Source organism: Rhizopus microsporus (genome assembly GCF_002708625.1).
Source record: "Rhizopus microsporus ATCC 52813 unplaced genomic scaffold scaffold_9, whole genome shotgun sequence".
Taxonomy (NCBI): Eukaryota; Fungi; Mucoromycota; class Mucoromycetes; order Mucorales; family Rhizopodaceae; genus Rhizopus; species Rhizopus microsporus.
Window position 1 is genome coordinate 782899 of NW_019671924.1, and position 25025 is coordinate 807923.

At 39.9% G+C, this 25025-nt stretch overlaps 11 protein-coding genes across 11 annotated transcripts; 9 read left to right on the plus strand and 2 right to left on the minus strand.

Annotated features, from left to right (window-relative positions):
- The first annotated feature begins 1225 nt into the window (after nt 1-1225).
- On the plus strand, nt 1226-2403 carry RHIMIDRAFT_142448 (uncharacterized protein). Its single transcript, XM_023605711.1, has 3 exons — nt 1226-1636; nt 1687-2213; nt 2272-2403. The coding sequence occupies exons 1-2, from the start codon at nt 1262-1264 to the stop codon at nt 2014-2016; spliced, it is 705 nt and encodes a 234-aa protein (XP_023465976.1). The 5' UTR covers nt 1226-1261; the 3' UTR covers nt 2017-2213; nt 2272-2403.
- A 652-nt stretch (nt 2404-3055) lies between these two features.
- RHIMIDRAFT_238084 (uncharacterized protein) lies at nt 3056-5593 on the plus strand (the record flags this gene model as incomplete). Its single annotated transcript, XM_023608886.1, has 3 exons — nt 3056-3573; nt 3626-4374; nt 4446-5593. The coding sequence occupies 3 exons, from the start codon at nt 3056-3058 to the stop codon at nt 5591-5593; spliced, it is 2415 nt and encodes an 804-aa protein (XP_023465977.1).
- An 83-nt stretch (nt 5594-5676) lies between these two features.
- On the minus strand, nt 5677-6774 carry RHIMIDRAFT_142457 (ribosomal protein P0). Its single transcript, XM_023605712.1, has one exon. It carries the CDS (start codon nt 6689-6691, stop codon nt 5759-5761), a length of 933 nt encoding a protein of 310 aa, XP_023465978.1. The 5' UTR covers nt 6692-6774; the 3' UTR covers nt 5677-5758.
- A 160-nt stretch (nt 6775-6934) lies between these two features.
- RHIMIDRAFT_238086 (GTP-binding protein Obg/CgtA) lies at nt 6935-8353 on the plus strand (the record flags this gene model as incomplete). Its single annotated transcript, XM_023608887.1, has 2 exons — nt 6935-7063; nt 7118-8353. The coding sequence occupies 2 exons, from the start codon at nt 6935-6937 to the stop codon at nt 8351-8353; spliced, it is 1365 nt and encodes a 454-aa protein (XP_023465979.1).
- Nucleotides 8354-8470: 117 nt separating this feature from the next.
- Nucleotides 8471-8769, minus strand: RHIMIDRAFT_203177 (uncharacterized protein; the record flags this gene model as incomplete). Its single annotated transcript, XM_023606664.1, has 2 exons — nt 8471-8625; nt 8676-8769. The coding sequence occupies 2 exons, from the start codon at nt 8767-8769 to the stop codon at nt 8471-8473; spliced, it is 249 nt and encodes an 82-aa protein (XP_023465980.1).
- A 1708-nt stretch (nt 8770-10477) lies between these two features.
- On the plus strand, nt 10478-11646 carry RHIMIDRAFT_292374 (uncharacterized protein; the record flags this gene model as incomplete). The annotated part of the gene is made up of 4 exons (XM_023613889.1): nt 10478-10567; nt 10633-10660; nt 10715-10981; nt 11561-11646. 4 exons carry the CDS (start codon nt 10478-10480, stop codon nt 11644-11646), a joined length of 471 nt encoding a protein of 156 aa, XP_023465981.1.
- A 716-nt stretch (nt 11647-12362) lies between these two features.
- On the plus strand, nt 12363-15012 carry RHIMIDRAFT_292375 (catalase; the record flags this gene model as incomplete). The annotated part of the gene is made up of 7 exons (XM_023613890.1): nt 12363-12741; nt 12795-12804; nt 12856-13088; nt 13141-13173; nt 13233-13431; nt 13485-13569; nt 13618-15012. The coding sequence occupies exons 1-7, from the start codon at nt 12549-12551 to the stop codon at nt 15010-15012; spliced, it is 2148 nt and encodes a 715-aa protein (XP_023465982.1). The 5' UTR covers nt 12363-12548.
- A 275-nt stretch (nt 15013-15287) lies between these two features.
- RHIMIDRAFT_238090 (catalase) lies at nt 15288-17865 on the plus strand (the record flags this gene model as incomplete). The annotated part of the gene is made up of 8 exons (XM_023608888.1): nt 15288-15537; nt 15602-15611; nt 15666-15898; nt 15952-15984; nt 16042-16240; nt 16288-16372; nt 16429-16711; nt 16760-17865. 8 exons carry the CDS (start codon nt 15288-15290, stop codon nt 17863-17865), a joined length of 2199 nt encoding a protein of 732 aa, XP_023465983.1.
- Nucleotides 17866-18052: 187 nt separating this feature from the next.
- Nucleotides 18053-21279, plus strand: RHIMIDRAFT_203243 (DUF221-domain-containing protein; the record flags this gene model as incomplete). Its single annotated transcript, XM_023606674.1, has 10 exons — nt 18053-18276; nt 18326-18364; nt 18415-18520; nt 18576-19325; nt 19372-19714; nt 19766-19826; nt 19885-20061; nt 20115-20368; nt 20420-20724; nt 20860-21279. 10 exons carry the CDS (start codon nt 18053-18055, stop codon nt 21277-21279), a joined length of 2679 nt encoding a protein of 892 aa, XP_023465984.1.
- Nucleotides 21280-21486: 207 nt separating this feature from the next.
- Nucleotides 21487-23376, plus strand: RHIMIDRAFT_142534 (uncharacterized protein). The gene is made up of 2 exons (XM_023605713.1): nt 21487-21853; nt 21923-23376. The coding sequence occupies exons 1-2, from the start codon at nt 21536-21538 to the stop codon at nt 23051-23053; spliced, it is 1449 nt and encodes a 482-aa protein (XP_023465985.1). The 5' UTR covers nt 21487-21535; the 3' UTR covers nt 23054-23376.
- Nucleotides 23136-24651, plus strand: RHIMIDRAFT_142545 (uncharacterized protein). Its single transcript, XM_023605714.1, has one exon. The coding sequence runs from the start codon at nt 23218-23220 to the stop codon at nt 24550-24552; it is 1335 nt and encodes a 444-aa protein (XP_023465986.1). The 5' UTR covers nt 23136-23217; the 3' UTR covers nt 24553-24651.
- Nucleotides 24652-25025: the final 374 nt, after the last annotated feature.

Consider the following 25025-nt stretch of genomic DNA (forward strand, 5'->3'; position numbering starts at 1 on the left):
ACTTTTGTCGGTCAAGGAAGAATATGTCAAGTCTAAAGATATTGCTTTGGAAGAGCACAACAAGCAACTACAGGAACTGGAAGCTAAACATCAAGACAAGCTTAGTAACGCATTACAGCAAATCGAAACCTTAAAGAATTCGGGTGATACAGAACTGACTGAAGTAGTGACCAAGTACGAAAAGGAAATTGAGCAACTCAAGACCAAACATGCTCAGGAAGTGGAACAACTCAAGGTTGAACAAAACTTGGCGATTGCTGCAGCTACCGAGAAACTCCTGTTGGAACACGCACAAGAAAAGGAACGATTCGAATTAGGCGAGAAATTGCACCAGGAGGCTATAGATAAACTAAATGCCACTCATACGTCAGAGTTGAAGGTATTAGAAGAGAGCTACGCCACTAAACTTAAAACAGCACTCGAACAGGAACTTCGTGAAAGAGACCAAGCCAAGGAAACTGAGTTGGCTGCACTTCGACAGGATATTGAAGACAAGATGGAAGCTTTGAAAAAGGCGCACCAGGACGAGGTTGAGTCCCTTTCAAAGGCCCACGTCCGTGAGATTCAGACTCTTAACCAAACGTGGGAGGCACAAAAACAAGAGTTTCACGAATCTGTGGGTACCAAGTTACGCGAGGAGCATGTCGCTGCTCTCTTAGCCCTTGAAAACCAACACGCTTCTCAGATTGAGGAGATGCAAAAGAGTCTGGATGTTCAAAAGACTACAGAATTGGCAAGTATAACAGCCTCTCATCAAGAAGCACTCGAGTTGCTCAAGAAAAAGCACGATGAGGATTTGGAAAAACTTCAAAAGGAGCATGAAGCGACTGTAGAGAAATTAATGACCGAACATAAACAATTAATTACCAGCCTTGAAACAAATTATGAAGAGAAGGTTGAACACATCAAGAAAGAGATTGAATCCAAGACTGTGTCTGATGCAGAAAAGATCAAGGTAAGAAAAAAAAAAAAGAGAGAGGGGAAACAAAAAAGCGTATTCACAAGTGCCTTAGGTTGAGTTGAAGGAAGGTTACGAATCGATGATACAAGAATTAAAGAACAGCCATGAGTCTAGAATGCAAGAAATAGAAAGAGAACACGAAGTTTCTACCAGCAAGTTGCAAGCCAAACACAAGTTACAGTCAGAAACACTCAGATCACAAATTGAGGTATAAGCTTTTTGTGTGTCCCTTGTTCACCTCACGTGTACGACTTACTTATCTAACTCTAGGCTGAACTTGCAGAAGATTATGAATTGCAAATGGATAAGCTTGTCTCTGAACACACAGAGGCAATAAGAAATTTAGAGACCCAGTTGAAGGAAGCAATGGAACAGGTGGAGACAGTCCAAAAGCAGGCTGAGGTTGACAGGGCAGCATTAGAACTACAATACCGTGAGAAATTAGCCTCGTTGGAAGCAGAATACCAGTTACAAACAGAAAATCATGTGAAGAGCAATGAAGATGTGGCCGAAAAGATGCAAAAGGAAATCGAAGACTTGCAAATGCAATGGAAAGAGGAAGAGACCAAAAAGATGAGTGAACTTGAACAAGAATACCAAGAGCGGCTAAACTCTATTAAGGCTGAGCATGAAAAAGCAATGAGTACTGCGGTCAGTGAGCCACTTGCCTTAAAGGTAAGAGCAAAAATAGAGCATCTGTGAGTAAAGTATAATACCTTAAATAGGAAAAGGAACTGACGGGAAAAGAGCAAGAAATTAATGAATTAAAATCAAAATTAAATGAAAAGGAAAAAATAGAAGAAGAGTTACGCACGTTAAAGATTGCATATGATAAAATGATCCAAGCCAAAGATCAAGAAATCAAAGAAGCAGAGGAACGATTAGGGGAAACGATGGTGACGAGCCAGGTAAGTAATGGCTATATTAAAATAGAAATAGTGGATTCAAAGTTATGTAATAGTCTGATGACAGCAGTAAAATACAGTCAATTGTATCTCAGCATCAAAAAGAGATCAAGGTGCTTCAAACTCAATTCCAACAATTACTTGACTTGAAAGATAAAGAAATTGAAGGATTTGCTTATCGTCTAAAGACGATTACGGCTACACAACAAAAGGATATCGAAAAGTTAAATGAAGAATACAAGCAGAAGATGAGTGCCCTTGAATCGGAATGCCAAAAGAAGGATGAATCCTTAAAATCAAAGGCCCTTGAAATGAGGTGGATGGCTGCTGAATTTGAAAGTTCAGAGGTACACAAACAAGGGAAGCAAAAATTTTTTTTCTATATTTAACACTATTCTTTAATAGGCCAAACTAAAGGACCAGAGTACAAAATTACAGAATTTGGAAAATGACAACAATCAACTCCGAATAGCTCTTCATCAACAGCAGGAAGAGAATAAACAGATGTTAAGGTAAATAAGGTGTTTCCATAGTGACAAAATATTAAAGGGACTGTAGGTTACTTCACAACCTTCAAAACGAAATGCACCAAATACGTTAAAATTCAAAGTGCGCACGTGTAAAATAATGATGAATATAATAATAAAAAAAGGCTATTTATTACACACACAGACACAGACACAGACACACACATTATCTTTTTTCTCTTTCTTTCTCTTTTTATATATATTTTACCACATAAATTTATAAAAATAATATTCCCTTTTTTTTCCCTTTTTTCTCTTTCTTTTCTGTGTTTTAATATCAATCATGAATATTGTATCTTCTATAAACAATTCATCGATTGAGAATAATAACAACAATACATCAAATATACCCCTTAAAAGGACAAGGGCCAAAAGAAGTTGTGATTTCTGTAGAAAGAGGAAAGCCCGCTGTGACGCAGACCATTCGATACCTTGTTCAAATTGCAGAGCAGTAAATTGATCATAATTATTATTATTATTGTTCTCTCTAGACTCACATCTTTTAGTGGGGTTTTACTTGTGAATTTTTAGCTGTAAGAAAGAAACGAGGACCACCCAGTGTGTAAATATATATATATATATATATATAATTATATAAATGCCAAGATGAAATTGACTCTTTAAATAGCTATGTCGAGAATTTAGAAACAAGATGTAAAAAAATGGAAACATTACTCACTCAACTCACAAAGAAATCCATCAGAGAGATTGAAGAGAATGATTTTTGTATTGAAAAATGTAGATATGATATAATCGATGATAATTTATCTACAAGCACGTCTTCAGGAGACGAAGATGAAGAAGAAATAAATAAGCATCATCAGCCACAACATTCATCAATAGAAGAAACACTCGCAAATTTGAATTTAGAAGATTACGATTCTATTAAATACACTGGCATCTCTGCTGGTATTCATCTCTTTAATGATGACCTTTTCAAATCGAAATCATTTGTTCAATGTCCTGGAAGAAAAGATGTTGCTCTTCAGCTCATGCCTCAGAATGAAATTCTCGTTGTACAGACAAATGCTTCATCTATCACTGGGAAATATACACGCCTTGACGTTGGACTTTCCTTAACCAGCTCTATCTTTGATCAACAACATAAAAAAGAACACTTGACACAACTGCCAAAGAATGATCTACCATCTCATACCATCCTTCAAAAGGCCTGTCAGTTGTAGGTCATTCAACATATAAACTACGAGGCACGACTAACTTTTTCTTTCTAGGTACTTTACTCATATCCATAAGTTTTTACCCATAGTAAACAAAGCGAGGTTTGAAGCGTATGACCTAAAGCCTTGCAATATCCTAGCACAAGCTGTATTAGCTGTAGCCTTTCGTTTTGCATCACGTCACTTCCCCAAACTATTCAAGAAATCGGATGCTTACGCCAATACTTATTTTAGAAAGGTCATGCTTCGCCTTCAAGATTCTTATCGTGCAAGACTGCGACATGTTCAAGCTGCTTTACTGATGACTCTTTACCTTGACATGGACGAAACAGACATCGAATCTGTACAGTGGTACACTCTTGGCAAGGCTATTCGTATGGCTCAAGACATTGGCCTGCATCGTTCATGTTCCAATTGGAACTTGCCTCCTTCTGAGATTGAGACAAGACATCGCGTGTTCTACGCCTGCTATATCCTTGATCGTTTCATGAGTGCTCGTGCAGGCAAGCCATTGACCATCCTTGATCGTGATTTTGATACAGACTTGCCTGTGCCCCATGAAGTTTATGATGATCAACGAGTATCATCCGATGCACCTATTTATCAGCACTTTATCGCTCTCATTAAATTATCAGAGATACTCGGTAGAATCCTCAAAGCTCTTTATGCACCCAAATCAAAGCATTCAAACACAAATGCAGGTTTAGATGACCCCACCATTCTCGCTGTCCTTGACCGAAGATTAAAGAATTGGAAAGCCACACATTTGGGTGAGGCACATGCTGTATCTGAAGCCGAAAAAGGTAAATTTATACATTTTAGTCATTTACGCTATTTTTCTGATTGGTTATTCTAATTTTACTTTTTAATTTAGTTAATTTATCGCTAATTTATTATACGACGATGTTACTGTTACATAGGCCATTTATAGAACTGCCTTTTGGTAACACTGCACTAGCCACTGAGTCACGTCGAGCTTGTGAGAATGCTGCTCATAATATCATGGTTATCGTCAAGCAAAAGCAATCCCTCATGAATGATCCTGACTCGTATTCTCCTTTATGTCTACCCACCTTCTTTGTCTATTCCATGTTTCAATCCTCCCTTATTCATCTCGCTCTTGTCCTTAAAAACCCTGACTCTCTATTCAGGCTCCGACGTCTTTCCCATTCTGTTACTGTTCTTCAGGAACACGGAGAACAGCTGGCCTGCGCTCGTCGTGCTCATCATATCCTCAAAATGCTCATCGATGTTCATTCTATTCAGCTCGATCATATCTCTTTATCAACAAATGACGATTACAGCCATCTTATCAGTGATTCTGAACTCTCTACGGCGACACATCCCGAAAATACGGACCAGAGTAACCAGCCACGATTCGACAACTCCATTGGCCATGACGTGATGCCTAAATCAAATTGGTATCAACGTATGATGAACACCAGTATCGTCGGTGGAATCACACCTGACTTGCATCAAGGAATTGAGCAAGGTAACTCATCTCACATCCTTGTTCAACTATTACCGTACGCTAACACTGGTTCTTTACAAGACACATCTGATGTCATGTACTATTCTAAAGCGACCAAGCCACTTTATCCTATGCCTAACGATGACGACAATACCCTCTATGAAAAATCCACCATCTCTTCTACTCCAACCACCTCTTCATCCAACCTTCACTTTATAAACGATCCTTATCCAACTGTTTATTCTCAAGTTCCTCGTTCAGCCAATCCGGTCTATCATCCACCCTCGTCCTCTTCTTTTACTCCAAATTATGTCAATTATCAATCACCCATTATGACTTCCACCCCCGATAATTATCCTCTATCTTATGTCTCGGTACCACAGTCGCATACATCTCCACAACAACAACAGCAGCCCTCACCTCATTCCGTCACACCTTCCTTACCCCCTTCTAGTCTAAATTGGAACGACTGGGGAACTTATCTAGGACAGCAACACAATACCCCTTTCCCTTCTTCAGATCATCACTCACGTCCATATTTACACGACTAAAATTTATATATAAAGATGTCATTGTTGTTTGTTACTTTACTCATTGTACAAAACAAGAAAAAATCGTACATAAACCATATATTAATAAAAGCTTTTACACAAAAAGCAAATCATCAAGATTTATTTCAATAATTTGATTTTGATTATGAATGTACATTACAGAACTTAATCGAAGAGACCGAAGCCCATGTCATCGTCAGATTCTTCTTCTTCAGCAGGCTTTTCTTCAGCAGCAGGGGCAGAAGAGTCGGCAGCAGCGGCAGCAGCGGGAGCAGCAACAGCGAAGGCTTCGGGGTTAGCAAGGTATTCCTTGATCTTTTCGGAACCTTCGAAGGTGTAGTCGGAAGCGACAGAGACAGCCAACAAGTTCTTATAACCGTTGATGATGGAGTGAGGAACGGAAGCAACGGTGGGGTAACCGACAGCCAAAGAGATGGAGGCAACTTCACGGATAGCAGCCATCAAGTTGGCAACCAATTGAGATTCTTCAACGTCCAAGACAGCAGGAGAGAAGATAGCACCGTGGTCATAAACTTGAACAACGGACATACCATAGGTGAAGGGAGAGATGTTCAACATGTTAAGCAAAGCAGCTTCGGAAGGACCAACCTTTTCACCAGCAGTAACCAAGGGAACGTCAGAGACAATTTCAATGGTACCACGAGCAATCTTGGTGGGGATACCCAAGGCTTGGAAGAAAGAGGTCTTACCGGGTTCCATACCAGTGTTACCAGCAGGGACAATGACATCGCCAGGAGCAACGGCACCAGCACGAGCAGGAGCAGCAACACGGTTGGAGACGATCTTGTTACGGATGTCCTTGAGGTCACCGTTGGTGAAGACGAAACCGATGTTACCCTTGACGTGAGCCAAGAGCTTTTCGAATTCGGGACGGGCAGTGATAAGGCCCTTCAAAGCACGACGAACCATAGTGTTCTTACCCATAAGAACAGTAGCCTCACCACGAAGGGATTGACGGATCTGGTGCATTTGGTTAGAGCTTACATTGTCAACATTGACAATGAAGATGGATTGGTAGGTGTTCAAGTAATCGTTGAGCTTTTGGAAGTAGATGGCCTTGGATTCTCTCTTCGACATGTTTTATAACTGTTCGAGGACTTGTTTAAAGAACTAGGATGTTGTGTTCAGATGGATGGATGGATGTATCATTAGGGTTTTTCTTTACCTGGCTAGTAAGAGGAGGATTCATCCCTCTGTCCCCCATTTCCGCTATTTATGAGGGGGACTCGGTTACGTGACTACTATTTTTAGGCGATTGCCTTTTTTGGTTGAAACAATTTTTTATTGTCCTTTTCATCTCCCGTTCACTCCCTTTTTCTAATGTTGACATTAACAAGTCATTTAACCGCAGTTAGATCATGCTGCTTTGGAGCACAGTTTGAACAAAAGGCCAGACTTCACACAACTCGCCTGCTTTATAGTTATTCGAATCGTAAAAGTCCTTCCAAGGTAATATTTTTATACTTTATTTTGTACGCATAAAATTAAAGCCTATGTGAACAGTATAGTCATTTTGTCGACTTTGTACGATTTAGAGCCAAAGGTGGAGACGGGGGAGATGGTTGTGTATCCTTCATGAGAGAGAAATACCTTCCAAAAGGCCCTCCTAACGGTGGCAACGGTGGACGTGGTGGAAATGTCATCATTCGAGCCACTACAAACGAAGGCTCACTCAGACGACTTGGACGCGTATGCTCAGCTAAACGAGGACATAATGGAATGGGTGGTGGAAGACATGGGATGAGAGGAGATGATTTGGTGATTCAAGTACCTGTGGGAACAATTGTACGCGAGGTTCCTTTGCCTGAAAAGAAGGAAGAGGAAGAGCCTATGGATAAGGAAGCTCGTCGTGCTGCAAGATGGGTATATTATCCACGCATGGATGAAGTGGAAGCAGTGCCAGAGGGAAAAGTCAACTTTTTTAAACAAGCTGAACGACTGATGGATGAAGAAGATAGATACCTCAGATGGCGTCTTCGTAATGAAAACCCTACCAAAATTGAAGTAGACCTAGCAGAAGATGGACAGGAAGTATTAGTGTGTAAGGGAGGAGCAGGCGGATATGGTAACCCTTATTTTCTGACAACGGAAAATCGATCTCCCAAATGGGCCACACGAGGACGAAAAGGAGAGGAAAGGCAGATCGAATTGGAACTCAAGACAATTGCTGATATCGGCCTCGTGGGCTTACCTAACGCCGGCAAGTCAACACTGCTCGGAGCTATTTCAAACGCTCACCCCAAGCAAGGAAATTATGCGTTTACGACTCTCCACCCCTTTGTGGGCACAGTAGATTACGCAGATCAGTTTCAGTTGACAGTGGCAGATATTCCTGGCTTGATCGAAGGAGCCCACCTAAATGTTGGTCTCGGACATGCCTTCCTTCGTCATGTGGAGCGTGCAAAGCTGTTGGTCTATGTTATTGACATCAGTGGACCATCTCCTTTTGATGATCTAAAGATACTGCAGCAAGAATTAGAGGCTTATAAGCCAGGTCTTATTCAGCGTCAGTCACTTATTGTTGCAAATAAGGCAGATATTGTCAATCCTGCCAAAGAAAACCTAGAAATTCTTCAGTCTCAAGTTAAAAATATTCCCATCGTACCGGTGTCTGCTCGATATGAAAAGAATGTCTTGAAGCTAACGTCTGTGCTCCGAAAAGAAGTTGAACGTATTAGAGCTGAAGAAGAGGCGATCAAGAAGACATTAAGGAACGATGATGAGGAAGATTTCATCTAGTCTTGATTTATGTAAATAAAATAAAGCTTTATCTACAGTTGTGTACATAAAATCATCGAATCTTTCTTTATTGTTATTGAAAGGGGAGGGTCTTTGCTGACATTTTATACAATTGATTTAAGCTGAAGCTGCAAGTTCTTCGGCACGCTTTCTATTTCGAAGCATGATTTCCTTCTTGGAAGCAATAGCAGCTGCTTGTCTTTCTTGTAAATAGTACATAAAGTATCCAACTGAACCAAAGACACCGGCAGCTATAGCATGACCGCTAGGATCTAGTGCATGTGATCAGTTGCTATCTTTTTTCGTTTTAGTAATTACTCACTAGAGAAAATAGGGCGCTTTTGAAGACCAAGTGCATATGTACGGACAAGAACACCAAAAGCAGCAAAGCCTGAGACACTACTGATCAAACTCATGTTGTAATGCAACTATACAAAAAATACTTTTGAATTAACTTGGCCCTGCTTCCCTCTATCCGCCAAACCGTAATCTTAGTTTTGATTGGATGTGACGTCAATTAAATTTCTTCATTAGCTGACACCAACTGCCTTAGTTCGCTATACATTTGTGACAGTCTGTTATTTTCAAAAGTTAAATGTATACGACTTTCTAAAGCTTGTCTACATACATTCGTGATGCTTGTCAACACCCCATTCCTTCTACCTCCAGCTTCAGATGATACTTCTGATTGAAGCACATCAGAGCTCTCAGTAACTGATTCGATATGATTATTTTACGTAGTATTCTGAATAAGTGTTGCCTCACCTATAGTATGAACTCTCAAGCTAGAGTCAATTTCTAGATGATATCGTAAATATACTGTAGCGTTTCTCTTATTACTGTCGTGACAATCTGCCTTGGCTGTAAATCACACAGCTTTTATTAAAGCGATAACACAAATACATATGCTTATAAGCACGCCTATTTCGCTGAAATTCTATACAACTGCACGCAGTCATCATTTCTTGCTCAGTGGATATATTGTATACAACTTCCGTCGTGAAAGACTTGATAATATAACAAACCTCTTCATCAATATACACTTTCTGCATCATACCTTCTAATGACAGCTCATTGATCTCTTCTGCTGCAATCATTCTCTTTCTTGTTTCTCTAGCCTCTGAGCTCACACGTCCGATATTAGCGATCGTCCTTGTGAAAGTGTGCGTGAAGTCTATATGAACATCCTCAACTCAGAAAAATATTAATTGATCCAGCCTTCTATTCCTCTTTTTTTAAATAATTCGTCTTTAATTGCTTATGTCAACTCTCAATATAGCTGTTACCTTCATATTGATGAAAATTTGAGGTTGGTAGGCAGGAGAACAATGCATGAAGTTATCATCAATAAGGTGCTTTTGGGTAGAGTGCGCCGTAAAATTCGTATGTACTGAAAACTCCTGTGGGATATGTAGTAACTTCTAGGTGAACATTTGGCTTGAACTTTTCACACATCAAGCTCTTAAGAGCAGCTATTATGCTTCTATGGACAATATGGTTGGCACTGACGTCAGAATCAAAGACTCTGTAATGGCTGCATGCTCAGTGGTGGAAACGTCAACTGTTATTTTTTTAAGCAAGGAAGTTGCTGATCAGGTCTAAGATTCTTGATAAATCTTAGTAAGCGTGCGATTGGAATCATTGAGTTATCATTAGTAAAGAAAAAGACGACTGGACAACCATTTTCGATAATGGAATGTCTAACGACAATGCTATGTGATATAACATTGGCTGTATTAAACGCACAATGTGTAGCATCCAGACAAACCACATCCATACAACGCTATGTACAACACTGAAGCATAGGAGAAACATGTGTCGATGAGCCTGTAATAATCTCTTTATTATGTTGAGACGAGAGAGTGCTCATTATTCATTTTACAAGAAAACAGGGTTACTGCATGAAATTATCACGGCTAATGAAAATTGGGCATGACGCGTCTATAAGAATAATGCATTTCGTGGTCAGTCTTTTTGTTTTTCAAGTAATCTCTTACAGGATGGTGTGTTTATAAGGTAAATACGATAGATATGCTGTTTGCTGTGCAAATTGAATTGCTTATGTCATTAATTATGAAAACGCAGTGCAAATGTGCTGTACAAATAGCATGATCCATTTACACCATGCTTCTCGATAAAAGTACTGACACAACAGTCCAACGTTCTGCTGTAGTAAAAGCCAAGGAAGATGAGACCTTTAGTGGGGATTTGTTCGTAAAAGACGACAGTAATATCTATAATCTTTAGGTGTTTCACGCCAACATCATCACCTTGTTTAGCAAGCTAAGAGAAGGCGATCGTGTGCAGGTAGAAGATATGTCTCATCATCTATCTTAGGACTGATGCTAACTGTTAATGTAGGGTCTATGACTATCTATACAAGAGCCAATGCCAGCAGATACAGTTCGTGTACCTGTCGGATCATTGCCGCCCGCTTGGATGTTCATGTAGAAGGTCTGTTGAAATGTACGTCAACTGACGATGAGGAGCATCCCACCTTGGAATATCTCCTGGTAGCTGATGTGATAAAGAAGTATAATTTAATTAAAAACTCGGAAAGGGAAAGTGCTGGCTTGACCAGCTTTGAAACAATTGAGAAGCTGTTTAGAAAGCTGCATGAAGAGTTATGTAAGTGTAAACAAATAAAAAACTATATTGTATGCTAATTTTATTTTGTTTGACAACATAAAATTCCCTGGCGTTATTTGAAGAAAAAAAGGGAAAAAGAAGAAATTTGGCACAGGAGGAAGGTACGTTGAAAATTGCTGCTTCTGGTTTGGAAGGGACGTCAATTATGGATGTCATAGACGCCACGAAGACGACAGAAGAGGACATCCATAACTGGTGCTGTAATCAATACTAGAATTAGCATATCAAAGAGCAATTTCACAAGTTAGATCCCGATGATAGCTCCTTAGACAACATGGTGTTGTTGACAAGTGAGTTAGAATCATAATCAGCCACAAGTAAATTCATCAAGCATGTAGATACAGTTACGTAGTAGACTTTCAGATTATTGAAGTTTCCTTTATGCTCAAAAGAAAAATGGAAGTTACGTCTAGGAGGACAAAATAATGCTGCGCAGCGATGCTTGGACGATGACCATCATGTCGTCTGTCGAACATCACAGTGTTCTGAAAGAAGGCCAAGCAGTAAGTCGTATAACATATCGAATCAGGTTTGATTGGTGCTCAGCTATGCCTATAGATCCCCCGCCTGCCATTTACCAGTTGGAGCATTACAAACTGTGTCCAGCTGCTAATGGTCAAGATATTGCAAGTACCTATCCATAAAACAAGCGAAAATAGCCCTAACGAGAATAATAACAGGTCTGGCAAAGGGACATCAGTGCAGCCATTAACATTCGTTCAATCCTGCTTTCATACATCGATCAAATTACAAGATTTTATCAAGGCATCTCTTGTTGACGAGGGGAATAACCTTTGGCAGTGAGGACGCCACCGTGCAGCCACTTTGATTGGCTCTTTGGATTCTTATGCCATCACTTCGATGGTGATTCAAGTGTGTCCAAAACTTCCGTTTATGGGTTACCCTCTCTTCACTTTTTTCTCCTGGCTATTGTCTGCAACAGTTACATGCATATGACGTCTTTTTCGGTCTAGCTGAACTCCTTGTAAACTAGTCTTTTGGCAATGGCATAGACATCATTTCTAGTAATGACCAATAAAATAGACCACAATAGAAATCAAACTCAGAGACAGATTTTTACTGCCACATGAATACTATTCATATTGGTTGCCATGGCCACGACTGAGTTGATTCTGAATAAAAAAAGGGTATCTTGACCTGACATACTTAGTGGCCATTGACTTTGATACTTTGTTCGAACAGGGTCGCAGGATATTCGATGTGTAAAGTATCAACCTACACGCGCGCGTGCACATAGATTCCGCTGTTAACCTTTACCCAATCAACAATGATCTATCTAGATAATAACTGCTGATTGCTTATGCAATTCTTTTGTATTTATGTTTGACGTGGTGTTGGTGTCATTGTGTATACCTGGGTTTGATTACTATATTTGGGATAAACCAATGTCTTGATGATGTGTAAATTTTCATCGCTCTGACATAATAACGTATTCAACGAAATGCCTATATAAACCGCTGTAAGCGATTGATAATTGTAGTTCTTTTTTCTTGTTTTTTGTTTTATTCAACACTTACATTAAGTAATGTCTAATCCTTCTCACGTTGAAAGCAATGCACCTCCTGTCACCAAAATTGACCATACAGTCAATAGCCATGGAACACAAGAAACTACTCAGTTTGGTGTAAAAGTTGATAGTCGAGACAGTCTTCAGGTTGGGGAACGTGGACCAACTCTTTTGGAAGACTTTGTATTTCGTGAAAAGATGACTCACTTTGGTAAGTTGATAAACAATGTTAGTCTCCTGTAGCTAATATATCTATATTGATAGATCATGAAAGGTAATTTGTTATATGATGCATTAAAACGTACAACCTTACACGTCATAATAGAATTCCTGAACGTGTCGTACATGCCCGTGGTTTTGGTGCTCACGGTTACTTCCAATCCTATAAGGACTGGTCCGAATTGACTTGTGCTGATTTCCTTACCAATCCAAACAAGAAGACCCCTACCTTTGTCCGTTTCTCCACTGTAATCGGTAACAGAGGCTCCCCTGAAACTGTGCGTGACGTTCGTGGTTTTGCTACGCGTTTCTACACTGATGAAGGAAACTTTGATTTAGGTAATTGGTAATTGTTCAAGCGTTTTTCTTTTTCACTCACTTGTTTATGTAGTCGGTAATGTCATTGCTCCCTTCTTCGTTCAAGGTAATTTCAACAGACACAAAATTTGTTCACTCAGACTCATCATGATGTAATGCACATAGATCCCAGCAAATTCGTTGACGTGATTCATGCTACCAAGCCTGAGCCAAACAAAGAAGTTCCTCAAGCTTCTACTGCGCATAACACTGCTTACGATTTCTTCTCTCAACAACCTGAGACTATTCATACTGTGCTCTGGGTCTTATCTGGTAGAGGTACTCCCAGAAGTTTCCGTCAAGTAGAAGGTTTTGGTGTCAACACGTATGTAACAAAGAAAAAGTACAATAGAATAGACACTGATGACTCCTATTTAGCTTCCGTCTGATCAATGCACAAGGTAAATCTGTATTTGTAAAATTCCACTGGAAGCCTCTGGCAGGTCTTAACAACCTTGAATGGGTAAGTCAATTTTGCAGAGTGTGATATGTAGCTTAATTCATTATGTAGGATGAAGCCCAAAAGATCAACGGCAAGGATCCCGACTTCATGCGTAACGACATGTACACTGCCATCGAAAAGGGCCTTTTTCCCGAATATGAATTGGGTGTTCAAATAATCCCTGAAGAAGATGAGCATAAATTTGATTTTGACATTTTGGATGCCACAAAGATTGTTCCCGAATCACTTATTCCTGTCACACGACTTGGTAAGATGGTCTTGAATCGTACACCCGACGACTTCTTTGGTGAAGTTGAACAAGTCACATTCCATCTGGGCCACATCGTTCGTGGTATTGGTTTCTCTGATGATCCTCTCTTACAAGGCCGTCTCTTCAGTTATTTGGATACTCAAATTAACCGAATGAACAGTGTCAACTTCCATCAACTTCCTATCAATCGTCCTGTCTGTCCTGTTCACAACATTAACCGTGAAGGCTTCATGAACTTTAATGTCCATAAGGGCGCTGTTACATACTTTCCTAATGCTATGCAAGACAACACTCCAGCTCCTACCACCGCCAAGGAGGGTGGATACATTGAATATCCTGAAAAGGTCCAAGCTGGTGTTAAACAAAGAGGCAAGCACGGCAAGAAACTTGACTTTTACAGCCACGCTCAGCTGTTCTATAACAGCTTGACGACGCACGAACAGCAACAGACGGTCAACAATTTCCGTTTTGAACTTGGCAAATGTACCGACCTCCGTGTCCGACAAAATTTTGTTAACCTCTTGAACCATGTTGACCATAACTTGGCCGTCCGTGTTGCTAATGGCATTGGCGTCAAAGCTCCTGAGCGACCAGCTAATGAAAACAAGAAACAGACAACTGTCGGTTTGTCTATCGAAAACTATAAGCGACCCAACAATATCAAGGCAAAGAACGTTGCTATCCTGCTTGGCCCTGGTAGTGATATCTGTCAAGCAAACGATATGTACAAGTTCCTTACCGATCAAGGTGCTATTGTTGACTTTATTGGTCCTGTCCTTGGTGAATTTGATGGTTTACCAATCAAACAAACCTACTTGACCACGACCTCCGTCATGTATGATGGTGTTTTCGTGCCTACAGGTGAAGTGACGACGTTTGAAAAGCTAATGGAACCCATCCCAGCTTTCCCATATGGAGAGCCTGTCAACTTCATCTTGGATACTTACCGTCATGGTAAACCTATTGCTCTTGCTGGCAAAGCTGTCGCTTTATTGAAGGCCGCTCATGTTCCCTTGTACACCACTGAGAAGGATGAGAACAAGTATGGTGTCTTTATTGCAGAGGACATGGGTAAGCTCAAGGCTAATTTCCGAAAGGGTCTTATCATTCAAAGATTCTGGACCCGTTTACCATTGGACCCTGATGCAGAAGAATCTCCTACTCCCACCAACATTGTTATTGATGATCAATAAATTATTCTATTCTTTACTGTAATATATCAAACATGATAAACTGGTCTGCGTCAGTTGAAACCATGTAGTCATGTCGTGTAAGCTGACTAAGCTTATTAAGCATTGTTCCAAATTTTAATTGGACAATTAGAATTGTTGTGCATTCATTATCTGTTTCCGACTGATTGTAAACTTGTTCAACCTTAAACTAGGAGTGGTGTTACAATAGGCATTCTGACGTGTATATAAAGTCAACTAGTTTTTATAATTCATTTCTTTTCTATCATTTCCAAACTATGAAAAAGCCTGCGTGGATTCTATCTCTTATTTTACTGAGCTGTCATCTCAGTCTGGGGGCTGATAATGACAATAACAATAATCAAGACGCTCCTGTGACAAACATCAATGCACATGTCGTTGATGCTGGCACTCAAGAAACAACTCAATTTGGTGTAAAGATTAACAATACAGATAGTTTACAAATGGGTGATCGAGGACCTACTCTCCTTGAAGACTTTATGCTTCGTGAAAAGATTATGCACTTTGGTAAATAGAACTTCTTTATCATATGCAAACTTTTGCTAACTTTATTTTTAAAAATAACAATTAGATCATGAAAGGTAAGGGATGCATGGAAAGTAATATATTAGGCTTTTTATTTATTTTCCGGTTAGAATCCCTGAACGTGCTGTTCATGCACGCGGAGTGGCTGTTCATGGTTACTTTCAATCCTACAGAGACTGGTCCAACTTGACTGCTGCTCGATTGCTTCGTGACACTTCAATCAAGACACCCGTCTTCGTTCGTTTCTCTACTGTCCTGGGCTCTCGCGGATCTGCCGACTGTGTGCGCGACGTTCGAGGTTTTTCTACAAGATTTTATACGCAAGAGGGAAACTGGGATTTAGGTAACGTTTCACTGAATGATATCATGATGATTTTTATTCATTACTCTTCATAGTTGCCAACGCCATCGCGCCATTCTTCATTCAAGGTTTGTTCAACAAAAGCCAAAAAAAAAGGGTCGGTAAGAAATTAAATCTTTTTTTAGATGCTATCAAATTCCCCGATTTGATTCATGCTGGTAAACCCGAACAAAACACCGAGGTTCCTCAAGCTGCTACTGCTCATAACACGGCCTATGACTTCTTTGGTCAACATACTGAGACTATACATACCGTCATGTGGGCTCTGTCTGGGAGAGGTACTCCTAGAAGTTTCCGTCAGGTTGAAGGTTTTGGCGTTCACACGTAAGTGAAGCAGGTATTGAAAGTGTTATATCCTCTAATGATATTAGTTTCCGGTTCATTAACGAACACGGCAAAACGGTGCTTGTGAAATTTCATTGGAAGCCTTTGCAGGGGCTTTCAAATCTAGAATGGGTAAGCATTGGGAGAGCTGAATGTTTGCGCGCAATCATCACTTATATGAATCATAGGATGAAGCCCAAAAGATTAACGGTAAGGATACCGATTTCCATCGTAATGATCTCTACACTGCTATTCAACGTGGAGATTATCCCGAATATGAATTGGGTGTTCAGATTGTGAATGAAGAAGATCAAGATAAATTTGACTTTGATTTATTGGATGCTACCAAGATTATTCCTGAGTCCCTGGTTCCTGTGACAATACTTGGCAAAATGACGCTTAATCGAATCCCTGACAACTTTTTTTCAGAAACTGAGCAAGTTACTTATCACCCTGGTCATGTTGTTCGTGGTAAGTATAATGTATACAAAGAAAAGGACCTGTCTAATTTTATCTCAGGTGTTACATTCACTGATGATCCTCTCTTACAAGGCCGTTTGTTCAGTTATTTGGATACTCAAATCAACAGAATGGGTAGTGCCAATTATTTACAACTTCCTATTAATCGTCCTTTGGTACCCGTCCATAACAACCAGCGTGATGGCTTTATGCAATTCAACGTGTATCATGGGCCTGTGGCTTACTATCCTAATGCATTACAAAACAATACCCCCGAGGTCGTCAGTCCAAGAGAAGGTGGCTATTTGGAGTACCCCGAAAAGATCTCTGGCAGAAAACAGAGAGGCAAGCATGGCAAGTTCTCTGACCATTTCTCTCAAGCCCAATTGTTCTACAACAGCTTAACAACTCACGAACAGCAACAATTGGTCAACAACTTCCGTTTTGAACTTGGTAAATGTACTAGTATGCTCGTTCGTGAAAACTTCATCAAGGTTTTGAACCGCGTCGATAATAACTTGGCTCGTCGTGTAGCTAGAGGTATTGGTGTCCATGAACCCGAACCTGTGGCTGAAAATCATAATCAGACAACCATCAACTTGTCTATTGACAATTACAAGCGTCCCAATAACATTAAAGCCAAGAAGGTCGCTATATTGACTGGCCCTGGTATCAGCACTTCCGAAGTCGAGCAAATGCGTGATTATCTCACAAAGGAGCATGCTTATGTAGATGTGGTCGGCATAAAGTTGGGTGAAAGTGATGATGGATTGAACATAACTGAAACCTACCTTACAACCTCATCTGTTCTCTATGATGCCATCTATATTCCCTCTGGCTTCAACAACACATTTGACTTTTTGACTAAACCTCATCCTGAATTCCCCTATGATGAACCTTCTGTCTTTGTCTTGGATGCCTTCCGACATGGTAAACCTATCGCAGTCTCTGGTAATGGTATCGAGCTTCTCAAAAAGGCTCATGTTCGTCATTTTGGCAGTAATGAACAAGCTGCACAATATGGTGTTTACATCTCAACAGATATGTCTCGATTAGAATCTCAATTCAAAAAGGGTATAATTATCCAACGTTTCTGGAATCGTATGCCTCTTGATCCTGATGCTAAGGAATCCCCTACACGCTTTAATGTCACAATTTCAAAATAAATACAACAATAAAAATATGAGATTTTTTTTTACTGGCTGACAAAAGCTTTCATGCAATGTGCTTTTTATTTACTGTTTGTAATATATTAGCCAATAGGAACCGAGGCTTTTGTAACCTAATGAGATAAATAATAAAGCCTTTCTTTTTCTCGCTCTCTTTCTTTTTCATACTTGTCCTACACTAGAAATGGAAAGACTAGTGCTGTCTAATGACGACTTTTCCAGTACAAATTCAACTTCAGGCTTTCCTTGTATTGGAATATTCAAGTTTTTATGTGAGGAAGACGAAGAACCACTTCCTGGATCACCAGCACAAACAGCGAAATCACCTACTGGTTTTACAACACAGTTAATATTATGTACTTCGGTTGGCTTTGTTTGCTTTTTACTATTTTGCTTTTTGAGAGTCAGGTAAAGTCATGAGCCAGTGTCAAGATTACTTTACTTATATTTTATAAAGGTGGAGCAACATATACTCGCCAAGACTTCGAATGAAAAAGTAAGTAAAACAATCAAAAGGAAGTCTTTACTGACCACGCTTTTTAATAGACATGCACCTGAACAGTTACCCACCAGTTTCTTTGGGTGGATTATACCCCTTTTGAAAACACCTGATTCTGTTATTATGGAGAAAGTTGGCTTAGATGCTGTTGTGGTAAAGAGAGATATTGAAAAAAAGCTGAAACACTTGCAAACTCCTTTTTTTGTAGATGTTACAATTCTTGTTGATGAGTGTCAAATTGTTTTCATTTTGTGGATTTTTCGGAACAGTCGTGTTATACCCTATCAGTAAAATGGGCGGCGATTTTGCCAATGGTACAAACCCAAACAATACCCATAGTCTGCTTACGACAGCCATCACAACCTCACATTCGATATCTTATTTATGGGTTTATTTGTTCTTTACGTATCTCTTCGTATTCGCTACTTTTTATTTCACATTCTTAAATTATCGTGGTTATGTTCGTATCAGAAGGGAATTTCTCTTGAGAAAGGCAAAGACATTATCCGCCAGAACACTCTTGGTCACAGGTATTCCACCTCATCTACGGTCAGATCGAAAATTAGCAGAGTATTTTGAAAAATTGGGCATTGGTGTAGTCGAATCCGTTCATACGATCCGACACGTAGGTCGGTTATTGGAATTCATAAAGGAAAGAACCCAGTACTTGAGACAACTAGAGACCTGGTACACAAAATGGCTGGGAAACCCTTGTTTTGATCCAAATTATGATTCTGATGACATGCTGAATGAAGATGGACCGAGCAGTAGAGCGATCATTAGGAGAGACAGGCCGCTGATGAGCGAGGGTCTATTTTGTGGTGCAAAAGTTGATGCGATTGACTATTATACAAACAAGTTTAATGAAGTAGATGAATTGGTTGTCAAAGCACGCAAGGTCGGTAAATTCTTGCCTACAAGTGTTGGATTCATTACGTTTGAAGAAACGATTAGTGCTGTAAGATAAAATATTTAACAAACGAACAATGACTTATACTTTGTAGTATGTTGCCTCCCAAGTCTTGATTGATTCTACGCCTTTTAGACTTCGTGTTCAACTTGCACCCGAGCCAAGAGATGTTCTTTGGGAAAATATAGCAATGCATCAAAGAGAACGTTTAATACGTAAAGCATTGGTCTTGTTTATATTGCTATTCTTGGTCTTTTCATGGACTATTCCCTGTAATTATCTATCTGCTCTGACTTCAACTAAATCGCTCAAGGCGTATTTCCCCTGGTTACTGAAGTTGGCAGAAAAGAACAAGATATTGAATCAGATCGTAGCTGGATTTATACCCACTTTAGGCGTCGTCATCTTTTTCTCTATCCTGCCTCTTATCTTTAATAGTAAAAGTTAACGTACGCTATTTATTTAATACTGACGTTGTTCTATTTTAGGTCTAAGTGTCATTGAAGGATTTACAACAAGAAGTGAATCAGAAGAATCATGTTTTGCAAAGTAAACACAAATATAACACAAATGGAGCAGCGGATGAAAACTCATTTATATCTGATAGACAATTCTTCTTTTTATTCTTTAACGTATTGTTATTTATCACTGTTGCAAGCACATTATTCAAGTCTCAAAAAGATATTTTTGAAGATCCTACCAAGATCGCCAACATCTTTGCTTCTAAATTACCTGAAGTAGCACCATTCTATATCAATTATACTGTGCTTCAAGGCATCATGCTGTAAGAACAAAAGCGGGTGTAATACCAGTAGACCATGTTAACTTGTTGAATAGATGTCCTATACAGCTATTACAGATTGGACCTATTCTTGTCCAACAATTTTACTGTTGGTTCCTGTGTAAGACTCCACGTGATTTTGCTGAAGTATACGCACCACGTATGTATAACTTTGGATGGGGATATCCTGTACCTGTTTTCATGTTTGTCGTCGTCTTGGTCTATTCAACCATCTCACCGCTCATTCTTGTATTTGGCGTTATTTATTTTGCCATGACGTACTTGGTATGCAAGTACCAGTTACTCTATGGTAAGTTTTTACTATATATAAAGTGATTAGCGTCGGCTAATATATCACTAGTCTATTTCCATTCATATGAAGTGGCGGGTAGAATGTGGCCCATGGTATTCTCACGTATCATCATCGCCTTGATCATTTTCGAGTTGACATCAGCAGGCTTATTTACACTAAACAAGTCATTCTACTTGGCCGCTTTATGTGTACCATTACTATTTTTGACAGTCATTTACAAGTATATGATGGACAAGGCCTACCAAAAGAGCACACAGTTTTTACCTCTTCAACTACTCTCTGAGAAATTGGGTCCACTGACGACAGTTGCGCCTATATTGAATCATGGCAGTCGTAGTAGCAGCAATTATAACGTTCATTTACCTAGCAGCGATCAAAGCGTGAATCAAGCCAACATCCATCCCTGCGAGGCATCTCAGCAAGAGAATCTTCATGTGCCACAGGAGCAGGCTCATCATGCGGATGACAATGCGGATAAGATAAGCAAGATCAGAAAGAGGCGCACCGTGTTGGATGAGGATGATTATGTTGCAGAGCCAAGAAAGAATACGGACTTCAGAGAACCACCGATGACGTTATTAAATGGCATATTAAATACAGGTATGAAACAGTATGGCCATCCTGCACTACTCGGCGTGCTCCCTCAACCCTGGCTGCCCATGAAAGCCAGTCCAGCTGTGTCCAATCCTGGCCATAGCCGTGAGATTCAACAGGATGAAGAAACGGGTATGAGTAATAAACAAGATTCAAACGAAACCGCGCCGCTGCTGGTAACATCACCCATTGAATACGATGAAGGAGGACAGACGGATGAGGAAGAGGAAGAGGACAATGTAGGCACCTATTATCATCACCCGGAAAGACGTCTATCAAGAAACTTGAGCAAATCTTATGGAGCCATTCCATAAAATACAAGAACAAAAAAAAGGGAGGCGTACTTAGGGAGTTACGAAAACACATGTGTATATTAAGTGGAAGCCCTGTTGAAAAGGAGAAGGGGCAAAAAGAGAAAAGAATAAAGTTTTCATCTCCTTTTTTTTCTCAAACAAAACAGAGCAAACGATTCATCATCTCTCTCTTTTCTTTTTTCTCTCTTTTTTACTTTTATTTTTATTTTCGTTTTATATCAACTTCTCCTTTTTTTATATAACTTAAACCCCTTTCATGTCAATAATACATTATTCGGAGCGTCTAGAAGAAATACACGAAGAGCAGTGTACTTCAGAAGAAGAAGAGGATACTGACGACGATGAGATGACAGATGCCTCTTCTTCCATGTCTTCTTCACCCAGTATCCCTGATGAGAATATCAACTTTGATCTCGTTTACGCGCTCCATACCTTTGTTGCGACAGTCGAGGGTCAAGCCTCTGTCGTGAAGGGTGATGCATTGATTCTGATGGAAGATACAAACATTTACTGGTGGTTAGTCGAAGTGCTCAAGACAAATGAAGTGGGTTATATACCAGCAGAGAACATTGAGGTAATTATGATTGCATTAGGGTCTTCTTTTTTTTTTAAAAAAAAAAACCATTCATCCTATTACTTGTAGACACCTTATGAGAGACTGGCAAGACTAAATAAACATCGAAACGTCGAGATCACATCTCCTTCTATGCAGGACACTGCATCACAGACTACAATGCATCCTTTGACAACAAATGTACGTCGTGTCATTATAAGTGATGATTCAAAAGTGTATCATTACGAAGTTGAATCCGAAGAAGAAGAAGACGAAGAGGACGAAGAGGAGATAGATCAAGAAGATCAAACCGAGGATTATGCGCGAAAACAGGAAGTATACCAAGAAAGTGAATACTGTGAGATGAAGATGGATGACGACGAGAATGATCTGATAGAACCAATCACACAAGAAAAGATTGAGATACCTCAAGAGACACCAGACGATGGCCCTTTACAGGAACTCCGAGTGTTTGCAGGCAATATCGGTCAGGGCCCACTCTTCCACACATTTTTGATTTCATATCAAACAGCTGCTGAAGAACTGGTACAGCTCGCTATTGATAAGTTTGGTATTCAACTACAAGAACAGGATCACTCTGCGACGATCGAGTACTATGTTGCTGTTCAGGGCTTGGATGGAGATGAGTATATTCTCTTACCTCAGGATAAACCATTGTCGATTTTCAAAACACTCACCGATTCACTGACGACGCCCATGCCCTCAGTCTCTCACATTCGACGCATCTCTCAACAATCTGTCAGTTCAGTTCAGTCCTCAGGCACGACTCAGAGAAGACCACGATCGAGTAGCTTTAGTAACTATGAGCAAACAAATTACGATGAAGACTCAGTGATTCGATTTTATTTGCACAGGCGCATCAAAAGGGCCCATGAAAACTTGGTTTACATCAAAGTATCACTTTATCCAGATACACGAAAACAAAAGAAGCCACATGAGATGGATCGAATGGATAAAGTGATTGCTGTCAATCAAGAATCATCTGTTGGACAAGTCATCCAGCTGGCTCTCGAGAAGTTTCATGTGCCTGATGCAGAGGGCAAGAGTATCACCAAGCAACTGGGTAAATATAAATTATCTGTAAAAAGTCATCATGGAAAAGGTAAAGGAATAAAGTTATTATTTAAGGAGACTGCAAAAAAGTGTGATTGCGTGTGCGTGTGTGTTTCATTGATACTTAAGGAGTATATTATTATATAGAAATCGAATTAGAATCCAATGAAATCGTGTGTAATATCCTTGAAAGCTTATCAAGCAATACGATCACAAGCGAACTACTCTTCATTCTACGGAAATCAGGCAAGAGACGCAAGTATCATTTTATACAGCAAGAGGCTAGAAGACCGAGTATCCTAGATATCTTGATGGACTCAACCCCTAAAAGTGAAAGAACACGTTCTGAGGATAGGAGTATATTAAATACACAACAACATCAATCCCATTCTACTACTTCTTCTACTTCTTTATTTAATTTCACTAGACGTGCTTCTGCTCCCTGTACAGACTCTGATTCTCTTATGGAGCCACATTCTACTCAAATGTCAAGATCAAATTCTAATACACCTTCTCTCACAATTCCACCGGGAGCGGAAAAGAGAAAAGAAAGCTTGAAGCAACAGTTGAAGCGACTGGTTGGTTGGGGATCCAGCAATAACTCCAAAAAACAACAGCAACAACAAATGACCATCATTACTTCTCAATCTGATATCACCCCCATGTCGTCAGGTTCTTCATTTGTAACCAAGTCCAGGCAGGGTTCCCAGGATGCTACAGGCCGAATGGAGGCTGCAAGTCATCAATGTTCGCCTTTATCAAGAAGACCGAGTGAAGATCCTACACAGGCTCTCAACAAGCAAATGTCAACTGTGTCCTTGGTTGAGTCTCATGAACATACTGACCAAGATCAAAGAGAAATGCCGCAAGAGCCAGAAATAGGGGTTCAGGAGACGGAAAAGGAGCAAGAAGAAATTGAGCAGCAAGAGATCCTTCAAGATCAAGCCTCTGATATACAGCCGCAGGAAATGGCTCCATTCAATGAGGATACGACAAATAGTAGTCCAATGGCCTCAAGTATATCCACTAGTAAGGTATCCCTGGTATCCGAGATATCCTCGATTCACCCTCAACAGACAATTGTGACCACTGCCTCGTCTATCGAATCCTCTAATCAACAATACGATACTACAACAACAACAACTAATACAAATAACTTTAATATAACAAAAGAGATCAGTCGTGGTCAACAGCAACAAGATTTTGATGACCTTTATTTACTTGTTGCCCATGGAGTTGATTTTTTAAAGACCAAAGAAAACACCAAATGGGAAGAGGAAGGTGGATACGAGTTTCATCCCTGGAACCGTCCTCAGAGTTCATTTGCTGTTCGTCAAAGGGACCAACGATCCAACTCGCAGGATTCACAAGAGCCCATCGTTACAGAGGAAAAGCAGCTTCTGTCACCACCTTTGACTCCTTTACCCCAGCATCCGCCTCCACAGAATGAACAAGAGGATGAACAAGCACAGAAGGAATTGGCGATGGCTATGGCTAAACGTATCCTAAGTGGGAAAACAGAGGATGCCAGCCCTACTCCTACAGCAACAACATCAACAACAGCCACTGGTCAGCCCACTGAATCATTGGATGATGAGGTAAGTAAAGGTGTGTGTGTATGTGATATGGTTGACTTATTCGTTTAGGAGTTACAACGAATCGTGGCTGCTCACATCGTCTTTTAATTAATAAATGTATCAATCATGATTTCTTCTTCACCAGTCACTCGTTGATAATCTCCTTTACTCTCCTTTCTACAACAACAGTAATCAACTAAACAAGATATGGATAATCCCAGGGCTCCACCTGTTATATTTGCTAATATGTCTTTGATATCAAAACTTCTATACTTTAATAATAACAATCATAATAAAGGTTAGCTTAATTCGTTCCTTCACCTTATATACATTTCTTACTGGTAATAATCCTTGTATGAATTCACTTCCAATGGCACATGTCAAAAAAGAAGTGGTGCCAAGTATCAAGTTTCTCTTCAAGGACAAATTCCATATGAAATAAAGAAATATGGATAGTATACAGAATAAGCTAAAGTGAAGTAATTTGTCATTGATGTTTAATTCAATCGGTGCAAATCCCAAGACGCCCATCAACATCAAGT